General features: G+C 49.7%; 1 protein-coding gene across 1 annotated transcript in view; it reads left to right on the top strand.

Moving 5' to 3' along the window:
* LOC149364138 (uncharacterized) overlaps positions 1-12,974 on the top strand; it is a 30,126-nt gene that overhangs the window by 4,999 nt on the left and 12,153 nt on the right. The window contains exons 2-3 of the mRNA XM_089574130.1: positions 8,937-9,105; positions 10,830-10,864. Coding sequence (XP_089430256.1) covers positions 8,937-9,105; positions 10,830-10,864 — 204 coding nt within the window. The remainder of the gene's footprint in view (positions 1-8,936; positions 9,106-10,829; positions 10,865-12,974) is intronic.

Here is a 12,974-nt window from a genome sequence, read left to right as displayed (position 1 = left end):
CTTCTTCTATATCGGCTGATATTAGCGCTATTTGTTCATCATTTAATTTTGCGTTGTCTTTTTGACTTCGCTGCATTTCTCTTTTGACTAGGGCTCCCAACTGTAGATTAATACGTTTATGATCACTTCCTAGGCTGTCCTTCCCCTCTTCGTCTATTTCCATTATTGCGAGCTTGCTATAAATGCCCTGCGACATTAGACAGTAGTCAATGGTTGTTTGCCTGTTACGGGATTCCCACGTGATTTGTCCCTCACATTTAGTTTCTCTATTGACAATAACTAGGTTGTGCCGCTCACACAAGTCTAGCATTAACTTCCCGTTACAATCTGTGTATCCATTCTCTCCTCCATCTTCTCCTCTCATCCATCCTCTCCTAGCGAGCGCCCTCACGCGGCGGGCCGAGGGCCGTCACGTGGTAGCCGCCGCGCCGAGCGAAGTAACGACTACGGCCGAAAACACGAATTGGGGCCCCTGCTCTCCTCTGGTCGTGCCGTCACGCTGTCACGTGGTCGTGCCACGTCACAGCGAAGGAACGACCACCACCGACGGCAGAAAAGTGCTAGCAATATTGCTTTCCCAATAAATATTTGTCGTGTCCGGTCGCTGTGTTGAATGCAGCGAAAGACGCACACGGTACTTTTAGACTTCGTTTATTTAAAGCCGATGAGGGTGCGACCAGCGTCGACCGAGGCAGGAGCCGAACTGGCCGCCCGAAGAAAGGAGGGAGTGGAGAAGCGTCCACGGCAGGGAGTGGCTTCCCAGAACAGGAGGAGGGTGCGGGGGCGCACCGTGGGGGGGCATCCGGCGACAGCGTGCGACGAGGGGCAAGCGGTCGTTAGGAGGAAGATTGAGTGGTCGTTAGGAGGGGAATGCGAGTGGTCGTTAGGAGGGGGCGCACACACACAAAAGCAATAAGGGGACACAACACTTCCTTCCCCCTTAGAAAGTTGCCTGGTATCGTGCAGGGGGTCGGCGCTCACGCGTGGAGGCGCGCTGGCTTTGTGCGCTCGGGGGAGAAACACTTGTAGGCTGGCTGTTGTTCGCTGTGTCTCCTGGGTCTGTCCTGGGCGAAGTCTCTTCTTCCGGGAAGAGGTGCCAGGCTATGTGGGAAAATGGTGCACGTGTTCTCTCCGCTGGCGGACAGCTCTCAGACGGCGTCGTAAATCTACGCAGCTGGTTGAGATGTCGGCGTGCTACTGTGCCATGTATGTTGACGAGCCAAGAGCGCAGGCCTATGCGTCTGACAATTGTAGCTTCCTCCCAGCGTGGCTTTTTCAAAAACTGTCGGGCGAGGACGCGCTGCCCCTCATTAAGCGTGCCGCAGCGCGGAATTGCTTTTTCTTCCCGGAACGTCTCTGCCTTTGGCTCGGGGAGGATGGCTGTGAGCTGGGTTCGCATTTCACGCTCGAACATCATTTTCGAGGGGGTCTGGCCTGTTGTGCTCTGAACCGTCGTGTGCTGCTTGAAGAGAAAGCGCGCAAGGCGGCGCTGCAGTGAGCCTGTCTGATCTCTTTCAAGGGCGCGTTTTAGCTCGGCTACGTAGCGCTCGGCTTGTCCGTTTGTCGCTGGGTGGTAGGGGGCCGATGTAACTGATGAGATCCCGTTGTCGCGATAAAACTTGAGGATCTCCGCAGACACAAACGGTGTTCCGTTGTCCGACACTACCTTGCGCGGCAGGCCGAACGTTGCAAATAGTGATCGGAGGTTGTCAATGACTGCTGCCGAAGTCGTCTGTCCCATTTGCCTTATCTCAAGCCACTTTGTGTAGGCATCTACGACCACAAGGAAAGTGCAGCCCTCAATTGGTCCTGCAAAATCAATGTGCAGTGTGTGCCATGGTGTGTCTGGCTTTTCCCATTCTGGGACAGGAGCTTTCGGCGGGGCGCTCCGGCTGCTCTGGCAAGGCTTGCATTCTCGCACCACTGTTTCGATGTCGTTGTCAATGCCAGGCCACCACATGTAGCTTCTGGCACACTTTTTCATTGCAACGATGCCCCGATGTCCGGCGTGGATGAGAGACATAGCTTGTGCGCGTAGTTCTCTCGGCATCACAACTCGGGACCCAAATATGATGCAGCCGCGATGGGTGCTCAACTCTGTAGCTCGCCTGCGGTAAGCGTCGAAGTTGTCCCCTTTGAGTTTATGCACGTTGCCTTGTTGAACAGCTGTGTAAACTAGCCGGAGAGCTGCGCACTTCTGCGTAGATGCTGCAACTGTGCCTGCTGTAAGCGGAGGTTCTGGCAGTGCTTCGAACATCAGAACGTCTCCTGGTGGAAATGGTTCGTCAACAGTTGCGTCTAGTGGCAGACGGCTTAGCGCATCGGCGTTTTGATGTTTACTCCCATTGCGGTAGACCAGAGCGTAGTCGTACGCTGAGAGTTTGATGCACCAACGTGTCATTCGCGGAGACAAAGTTGGTGGCATAGGCCTTTGTGGTCCCAGAATGCCCAATAGCGGTCGGTGATCGGTTATAAAGGTCACCTTCCGGCCGGCAATGTACTGGTGAAAATGTGTCGCCGCGTAGACGATGGCTAGCCCTTCTTTGTCAAGTTGCGCGTAGTTGCGTTCTGCTTGCGACAACGTACGTGAGGCGAAGGCGATGGGAGCTTCCCTTCCTTGCTCGTCAGTTTGCGATAGAACCGCGCCGACTCCGTACGGTGATGCGTCGCAAGCCAAAAGCAGAGGCTTCCTTTCGTCGTAGTGGCGGAGGACTGTACATCTTCGAATCAGGTCTTTCAGGGCATCGAATGACTGCTGATGGCGTGGCGACCATGTCCATGTCACATCTTTCCGAAGGAGTTGGTATAAGTCGTTGGCCACGGTAGCTCTTTGTTCCAAGAACCGGTCGTAGAACGTCAAGAGTCCGAGAAAAGCCTGTAGCTCCTGCTTGTTTGTTGGAGCTCGTGCTTCTGTGATCGCTCGCACTTTGTCCTCGGTAGGGTGAATGCCTTCCGCATCAATTCGGTGTCCCAGAAATTGCACCTCTGGCACCGCAAAACAGCACTTCGATTTGCTTATGCACAAATTAGCGTTTGCTAGCCTTTCGAGAACGAGCTCTAGGCGCACTGCATGCTCTTCAGTGGAAGTGCCACTGATGATGACATCGTCAAGGTAGACACAAACTCCTGGGATGCCCTGAAGCACTGTCTCCATGAATTTTTGAAATATGGCCGGGGCTGCAGCTACGCCAAAAGGCAGTCGCTTGACTTTGTACAAGCCTTTCAGTGTGTTAATTGCCAATAATTCAGCAGTTGACTCGCTCACCTTCAGCTGCTGATACGCCTGGGTGAGGTCCAATGTGCTGAAGACTCTTGCGCCACGTAGTACACTGAATACTTCTTCAGGTGTCGGTAGCGGGTAAGAGGACGCTTTAGTCGCAAGATTGACGGTGCTCCGGTAGTCTCCGCAGAGGCGTATGGTTCCGTTCTTCTTGCGAACTACGACAAGTGGTGTGGCCCATTCTGAATGCTGCGTCGGCTCGATGACACCTTGCTGCTCCAGTTTGTCCAACTCTTTTTCAACTGAATCTCGGAGAGCAAACGGCACCGGCCTGGCCTTCAGAAATTTGGGTTGCGCGTTGTCCAACAACTCCAGTGTGACCGGGGGCCCTTCGTTTCCTGGAATCTCTTCCGAGAATACTCTTTCGTATCTCTCTTGCAGTTGCTCAACCATGTTCTGGCTCGGCGTCTGGTGTATGCCGCATATCATCACGCCTAGTGGAGAAAACCAGTTTCTCCCTAGAAGGCTTGATCCTGTGCCCTTCACAACAAGCAGAGGTAGCGTATGGGTCTGGCCGTTGTAGTTAACCTGCACGTTGGCAGAGCCCAATAGTGGCAGATTCTGTCCTGACCACGTTAGCAGGTGCGTGTCGTCTTGTTGCAGGGCGGGTGCGTCAGATGGCCATGAAGTTCGGAACGTGTCCTCACTGATCAGAGTACAGGCTGCGCCGGAGTCCACCTCGAACTTAATCAGCTGGTGATGTACGCTTACTTCTGTAAAAATCTTCGGTCGCGTGCCGAGATTCATGGTGTTCAGGTCGTACAACACAGATGGTGTTGCTGATGTTGTTCCATGGAGATCAGATAGCGGCGTATTCTCTGAGGCGTTGACGCTGTGATTAGGCTGGGAAGGTGACTTTATCTTGGCAAGTCTCCGTTTCGTAATGCATGCGCTTTCGATATGCCCTCGCTTGTGGCAAAAATTACACGTGGCTGACTGGAATCGACATCCCTGGGGGTTGTGTTGGTCGTCACACCGCCAGCAGCGTTGTGCCTTTCTGACCGATTTTACAACAACAGAAGGCTTGCGCACCTGGTTGCTTGTCTGGTGTACCGGCTCGGTGTTCCGGCGAATCCCTCTCTGCTGGTGACCGGCGCTCTCCGCTCGAACGGCGATGTCGTAAGCTTTGCTGAATGTGAGGTCCTTCTCAGCGAACAGGCGCTGCTGCAGTGACTCGTCACTCAGTCCGCACACAAATCTGTCGCGTAACATCACGTCCAAGGGAAGCATGGTGGTGTTAGCAGAAGAAGCTGCGTCTCCCTCCTGCCCGGTAGCTGTTGTCGACAGCGTTCCAAAATTGCAGTCGGCAGCGAGCTTCTTGAGCGCGGCTACGTAGGCGCTCACAGTTTCTCCTCCCAGTTGATCTCGTCGTTGGAAGCGAGCCCGGCTGTAGACCTCGGATGGCCTTGGGTCGTAGTGCTTTTGCAGTGCTGATACGATGTCGTCGTAAGACACTGCCGCTGGTGTGCTTGGCTGAATAAGGGCGCAGACAGTATCGTAGGTCTGCTCCCCGCACAGCGTCAGCAGGTTGGCCCTCTTCAAGGCTGGGTCTGTGATGTTGTTAGCTTCAAAGTAGAACTGAAGGCGTCCAACCCACGATGACCACGATGAGCCGTTGAATTCTGGTATCTGGTTGGGAAACCCTCGCGTAGCCATGGCTTGTCAATAGCGTTGCGTAGCGCGGGTCGAATCCACTTTCTCGTCGCCACTGTCGTGTCCGGTCGCTGTGTTGAATGCAGCGAAAGACGCACACGGTACTTTTAGACTTCGTTTATTTAAAGCCGATGAGGGTGCGACCAGCGTCGACCGAGGCAGCAGCCGAACTGGCCGCCCGAAGAAAGGAGGGAGTGGAGAAGCGTCCACGGCAGGGAGTGGCTTCCCAGAACAGGAGGAGGGTGCGGGGGCGCACCGTGGGGGGGCATCCGGCGACAGCGTGCGACGAGGGGCAAGCGGTCGTTAGGAGGAAGATTGAGTGGTCGTTAGGAGGGGAATGCGAGTGGTCGTTAGGAGGGGGCGCACACACACAAAAGCAATAAGGGGACACAACAATATTGGAGCAGACACTTAAGGTCTTTCTTAAGGGTATCACGTGGCGGCGTAATGGGTAAATTGTCACGTATGCAGGAGGTTATTCTCTGTTTTACATTCTTTGCTTTACATTGCAATGGCAGGCGCTCCCAGCGGTGGGCCTTGTGCGATCCAGGTTGCTTTTCCCGAGCAAGCAATCATTAATTTAACTGCCGCTTGCCACAGTGGGTAGTTTGCTCCCAATCTAGTGGGAAGGTTGTGATGGCGCCTCACGGTCACGTGACCTAGTTAGCCCACCTGACTCCTAGCTTGCTCTCTGGGCACCACCTGCCAGAGTCACGCTCGTGATTTTTGGCTCACAACGCCGACGCCGGATTTTCTAGTTAACGGAGCCTTTAACGTTATCGCGTTAATACACTGCTAAGATGTGCGATGCAAGTCCACGTAAAAGAACTCGAGTGGGTCTAAATGTATCCAGAGCCCTCCACTGCTGCGTACCTCATAACCCATGTCTAGCTTCGGGACGTTAAAACTTTAAATTTATATTTTTTTATTTACTTGCTGGTACGTCGAGCGTGGTGCTTCACCTGATGCCACACGCTGACTTTGGTTGTGGGGAGGAGCTGGGACCATTCAGCTGATAGCGCAACAGCACTGAAATCAGTGATGCATGGATGAGTGAAAAGGCTAGGTTTAAGGCGGCATCAACCTCCGTGAAGCCTGAAGAATAAACGCTGCTATCATAACAAGGGAGCTACGTGTCACCTGCCCATCAACTGACAAACTCTTGCATCAGATTGAAAGCTACGAACACGAAAAGAAAGCTTGCACAAGGTTGCTATTCTTAATTCCATGCTAGTCAACTATGCAGTTTCTGAAGCCGCCGTCCCGCGGCCTTAGCTTCCATACCACAGCAAGAAGCCGTGAGATGGAAAATAGGCATAGTAGAACGTTAAGTTGGGCGAGTTGGTATAGGTTCATGGTTGAAAAACAGCGCACAAAAGACTAGAGACAATAGTAAAGGCAACGACAGGACAACGCTTGTCCTGTCGTTGCCTTTACTCTTGTCTCTAGTCTTTTGTGCGCTGTTTTTCAACCATGGAAAATAGGCATCTGTGAAGCAGTAATAAAAGCTAGCTTCCCATGGCTGCGTCAACAAATGAATGCTAAAGAAAAGTCTTACGGTGACTTTAATCACAATTTTCTAAATGTGTGGGAAGTGCCCTCTTACAAAAATGTCTCGCGTTATTGTAAGAATCTCTTCTGAACTTTTTCTTTCGTTTTCCGAGCATTACCGTTTCACTGCATGTTGTCATCATTGGTATAATAAGCCTGAGGTCTGCGCTTGTCAACGGTGCTCGAACTTCAAATGTGAACTTTTAGGAATCAACTCCGAGTAGCAGGCAGTTGAGCTTTCTACGTAACAGGTGGCAACGGACAGGACATTGCCGTGTGCGATGAGGCGTTACATTTCAGCATCTATTTCTTCGGGCCGTGACAGTAGCTACAGCAAAAAGTCGAAAGCCTCAGGAACCAAAATAAAAAAAGCAGCCGAACGCCATGGCCTCTGATCCTCCGCGGCGGGTTTCAAGACGTTAATAATATTCCACAGTGAAGCCACTTAAAAATTAGAGCAATGAATGCCCCCTCAGGTAATAATTCGGAAAAGCGGAGAGGGAGCTTAAAAATTTCCCAAATACTTTTAGGCTGCATTTAGAAACTGCATTTAGACAGGCAGAGCAGAACGGTGCGGCTAAGAATTAACATGCAGAAAACCAAAGTAATGTTCAACAGCCTAGCAAGGTAACAGCAGTTCGCAATTGGTAGCGAGGTGCTGGAAGTAGTAAGAGAATATGTCTACTTAGGGCAGGTAGTGACCTCAGATCCGGATCATGAGAGGGAAATAACTAGAAGATTAAGAATGGGGTGGAGCGCATATGGCAGGTTCTCTCAGATCATGAATGGTAGCTTACCAATATCCCTGAAGAGAAAAGTATACAACAGCTGTATCCTACCGGTACTCACCTATGGGGCAGAAACGTGGAGGCTAACTAAGAGGGTTCAGCTTAAGTTAAGAACAACGCAGCGAGCTATGGAAAGGAAAATGATAGGTGTAACGTTAAGAGATCGGAAGAGGGCGGAGTGGGTGAGGGAACAAACGCGGGTTAATGACATCTTAGTTGAAATCAAGAGGAAGAAATGGGCTTGGGCAGGGCATGTAATGCGAAGGCAAGATAGCCGCTGGTCTTCAAGGGTAACGGAGTGGATTCCAAGAGAAAGCAAACGTAGCAGGGGACGGCAGAAAGTTAGGTGGGCGGATGAGATTAAGAAGTTTGCGGGGATACAGTGGCGGCAACTGACAAAGGACAGGGTTAATTGGAGAGACATGGGAAAGGCCTTTGTCCTGCAGTGGGTGTAGTCAGGCTGATGATGATGATGATGATTATTTAGAAACTACGGAATTATTATGAAATTTTTCTAAGCCCCGTACAAAGAGGTAGCTACGTAAATAAGCGAATTTTAGGTGGTTTAAACCTCTCATGGATACAAAAGCAGCAAATAGACACACATTTATCTGAAAGGTGCCAGAGCTTACGTAAACCTCAAAGGTGTCTATCTCTGAATCCTGCGTTCATTTTGAATTTGGGTGCTGAAGTAGTTCAGACATAGGCCGGGACACTCATTGCACTGCGTACATGTTTGTTTGTGAGCACTGCCCATTGCATACAAGGGTTTCATAGTGCTCAAGTCGCGTCCACAAAATGTGAACAAAACCCCTGAAAAGAATACGCAGCACTAGAAAAATGGGCGTTGCATATTCGAAAGGAAAGCTAAGTCAATGAATTCAACTTTGCTCAGCTAGTTGGTTTGTCATCGCTATAGTTCTTGCAGCTCAGCAAGACGCGAACACGCAGAGAAGAATGGAAAACAGATTCGTGTTTGTTTTTCACACCTTCCCGTGACTGGCTGAGCTCCAAGAACTACTAGGAATCGCCATTTAATTCCTTTACGAGTTTAGTGTCTTTGGATACGCGCTAATTTGAAACTGATAAGGATTAGGGGGAAGAACGAATTACATTTCATATTTTCATTAGGAGCAGGAGTGGCAGTTACATTCAAGTTTTGTAGCTGCCACCATGAAAACGATGGAGCCTACCTACGCTCTTGCCGTGACCTTTGATAGAGGGGAAAGAACACACTCAAGTCGCAAGCCCTCCTGAAAGAGAAATTTGTGGACCTAAATGAATGGAAGTAATTATCAAGATCTATGTATTACCAGACTTGAATAGGGAAGCTAAGGGGGCTTGTTACGTTGTATATCGAAGAAGCCAAGAGTCCTAGGTACTAACGAAAGTTTCTAGGAGTATTACTATTCTTTTTTTTTTTCATTATACAGAAAAGTACTAAAATATCACTAAATCAAAATATTTCCTTGTTTTACTTGGTTGCAATCAGTTCTGGCTTCTACTCTATAACATTATATTGATTGTGGCTTCCAAGCCTCGAGAGGAGTTAAGTTCCAGGGCCACGAAATTCCTACGGTTTGATTTTTGTCCAACTTTAACTTTTCTAAACGATGAACCTTCGGTCGGAAGACTGCAGATTTTCCTCGATATATGCTGCCCAGGACAATGCGGATCACGACACGGAATCATCGGAAGACGGCAGTGATCTTTCCGATCATCACCAAGAGTTGTCATTTACTGAAGAGGACTCGGAAGAGGTCTCGGAAGAGGAATCGGAAGAGGAATCGGAAGAGGACTCGGAAGGAAACTCGGGTAGCACGTTTTCTTCAGGTAAGGTACCTGAGCGCTTTTCTAAATTGATGACATGAAGGAGAGCTCGTCTGAAAACACCTCCTTCGAGTGTTATCTCCTCCTCCCCGCTTGATGCAGAGAAACTCTTGTTCTATGTCTCAGGGTTACACCGCGAGTCTAAACGTGCTGGAACGCCTCGGGATGTGCACCAACGTTTCTACGAAAGGATTCGTCTTCGTCTGGGCGAAGCTTTCATCACTGGCGTTATTTATACAGGCCCTTTACTCGGAGTAGAACGGCCCTGCGTGGAGGAGAAAACTGTGATGTGGGAAGGGTGTTGTGGGGAAGCGTGAACTTGAAATTATTGTCCAGATAGAGCGATTTCTAGAGGGGACTTACCCTCTACCATTAGATTCACGTAACTGGTATTTTACATTAAAAGTGTGTCCACAGAAAACTTACTGCTGGAACTACAGTTAAAGTAGTCTTAGCTAGACTAGGAGCGCTAGAAAATTTGCGGTCTTAGTTGAATTAGTTCAGAACGTGATAGGCTGTATAGTCCCTCCCTTAGGGCTGAGCAAGATTCCTGTATTGCCGACAAGCTCTTATAAGGCAGTATAGACAGGACGGAAATGCTCAGCAGTGAAACTGGGAGTTCATGTGTCGTCGCTGCATTCTTTCCTTCGCCAACAATTGTTAACACCCCGATGCAATGCCGGCTGACCGCAACCACTGCGTTTCAATGGAAGCAAAGCTCCGATGACGCAATTGTGCTGTGCTTTGTCAGTTCATTTTAATATCCAGGTTGTCAAAATTATTTGAGTGTGGCCACTGTGTGGCCCCTAACTCTTTCATCTTTGATTCTCTCCTTCACCCCTTTACGCCGCCGCAGTGGCTCCGCGGTTGAGGTTCTCAGCTGCTCAGCTGAAGGACCGCGTGTTCGATCTTGGCCGCAGCGGCCGCACTTGTATGGAGGCGAAATGCTAGAGGCCCGCGTACTGCGCGATGTGAGTGCACAGTCCAGGTGGTCGAAATTATCTGGAGCCCTCCACTACGGCTCCCTCATAGCCTTAATCGGCTTTGGACGTTCAACCCTATAAAATCACGAAACCAAACCTTATACCTTCCCTAATAACGAAGTCCACGTGTCTATCAAGAAGTCAGAGAGTTTCTGTGCCTTTTCCTGATGTCAGTGCACATTAAAGAACCCCAGGTGGTCGAAATTTCCGGAGCCCTTCACTACGGCGTCTCTCATAGCCTCAGTCGCTTTGGGACGTTAAACCCCAGTAAACCAAACCAAACCTTTTTAAAAACTCAAATACGCCGTTTAAAGCTGCGTAACGCTCACAGTAGGCAGTTCGTCATTACAGTGTCTTAACAAAAGTTTTTGTTTCTCGAATTTTTCGGGTTCATCAGTGGCCTCCGATCATTGTAAACTAGGTTAGGATACTGAGGAAACTCACGCAGCAATACGTCGCTTGCGGCTGCCTACTAGGCACTTTCACTTTGAAAAGGCTTGATTCTCCCCCATGCATAACAAACTCTTTGTTGACTATCAGTGGTTACGGTCGACCTCTGCTCTTTGAAACGCTTCGAAAAAGCTAGGAAGTAACATTGCGCTAAACTTGTTTAAGTTCCTAGTTACAGAAATTTGGTTAGGCGTCGTTGAAGTGTGCAGTCGGCGGTTTCTATTCATTTGTTTTGCTCGATTTCTTCCTTTCCATGTTTTAGTATTTAATTCCTCTTTTCCTTTTTTTTTCCAGTGTCTTCCTCCTCATGGAGCGAGTTTCTCGAACGGGTAAGAGAAGTCTAAATGTAAGGTAAAAAAATCAATGAAACCAACATTTACCTGCCGTCACAAGCGCAAACAGTCGAACTTGCTTGTCGTTAGGATCTTAAAGTCAACGATTCCTGTCTGTTTAACTCTCACATAAACCTGTGCACTTGTGAAAAAAAAAGCACATTCTTGGCTGTTTAACTCTCACATAAACTTGTGCACTTGTGAAAAAAAAAACACAGTCATGCTTAATAGAGTGCGAATTAGAACTGTGGGCTTGCAGCACTTTTCAGCTTCTGATTTTGCAAGAAAAACTTCTTTAACAATTATTTGGATAATTAAGTAAACAGACCTTGGTATTTCTACAAGTTGTTAAGCTACTCCCTTCCAAAACACTTGCTTCATCAAAGCAAGCATTTTATCGGAATATCTAGCATGCCCTTGCGGTATCTCATGATTTGAAGCTGTAATGATGGACTCACCCTCCCTTTCTGAGCTGGTCTGTACCGGTTTTAACGTTCCTCAGCACAACGCGGAGGCTACTTTCAGTGCTCCTTAAGAATAACATTGGGTGTATTCGATTGTGCCACAACTCGACCTAATCGTGTTTCATCATGCTTCATCATCGGCATCGTTGACAGCGTCGTGAGCGAAAAATTGGGCGGCATAAAATGGCCCAGGTGCCCAGCCACCGGAAAAGAAATCTATGTGGCGTCCTTGGTCACGTGACATCGTAGCGCCGTCACAACCTCCCAGCGCATGATGAACAAACTGACCACCACGGCAGGTGGCAGTTAAGTTAATGATAAGCCGCTAGAGGTTACTCGGGAAGAGCAACCTCCCAAACAGCACAGGTAATTGGCCCAATATTGGAAATGCACTGGTAAAGGCCGGTCCTACAAAGGCTCATAGGAAACCATCCATTTCCAGTATTGGGCCGATTACCTCTGTTGCTTTGGCTGGGTTGCACAAGCTCCACCAGGGGCAGCACCTGCAACTGCAGGGCAGTGGCGCATACCATATTGGAAACGTACTGGTAAAGGCCGGTCCTACAAAGGCCCATATGAAACCATCAATTTCCAATATTGGGCCGATTACCTCTGTTGCTTTGGCTGGGTTGCACAAGCTCCACCAGTGGCAGCACCTGCCATTGCAGGGCAGTGGCGCATCCATATTGGAAACGTACTGGTAAAGGCCGGTCCTACAAAGGCCCATAGTGAAACCATCCATTTCCAATATTGGGCCGATTACCTCTGTTTCTTCGGCTGGGTTGCACAAGCTCCACCAGTTGCAGCACCTGCCATTGATGGGCAGTGGCGCATCCCATATTGGAAACGTACTGGTGAAGGCCGGTCCTACAGAGGCCCGTAGTGAAACCATCCATTTCCAATATTAGGCCGATTACCTCTGTTGCTTGAGCTCGGTTGCACAAGCTCCACCATAGGCAGCACCTGCCATTGCAGGGCAGTGGCGCATCCCATATTGGAAACGTACTGGTAAAGCCCGGTCCTACAAAGGCCCATAGTGAAACCATCCATTTCCAATATTGGGCCGATTACCTCTGTTTCTTGGGCTGGGTTGCACAAGTTCCACCAGTGGCAGCACCTGCCATTGACGGGCAGTGTCGCATCCCATATTGGAAACGTACTGGTAAAGGCCGGTCCTACAAAGGCCCATAGTGAAACCATCCATTTCAAATATTGAGCCGATTACCTCTGTTGCTTCGGCTGGGTTGCACAAGCTCCACCGTTGGCAGCACCTGTCATTGCCGGGCAGTGGCGCATCCCATATTGGAAACGTACTGGTAAAGCCCGGTCCTACAAAGGCCCATAGTAAAACCATCCATTTTCAATATTGGGCCGATTACCTATGTTTTGTGGGCTGGGTTGCACAAGTTCCACCAGTGGCAGCACCTGCCATTGCAGGGCAGTGGCGCATCCCATATTGGAAACGTACTGGTAAAGCCCGGTCCTACAAAGGCCCATAGTGAAACCATCCATTTCCAATATTGGGCCGATTACCTCTGTTTCTTGGGCTGGGTTGCACAAGCTCCACCAGTGGCAGCACCTGCCATTGACGGGCAGTGTCGCATCCCATATTGGAAACGTACTGGTAAAGGCCGGTCCTACAA

Source organism: Amblyomma mixtum, chromosome 2 (assembly GCF_055824585.1).
Source record: "Amblyomma mixtum isolate Tamu chromosome 2, ASM5582458v1, whole genome shotgun sequence".
Lineage (NCBI taxonomy): Eukaryota > Metazoa > Arthropoda > Arachnida > Ixodida > Ixodidae > Amblyomma > Amblyomma mixtum.
The sequence above is the reverse complement of the archived record's forward strand: the minus strand, read 5'-3'. Positions and strand labels throughout refer to the sequence as shown.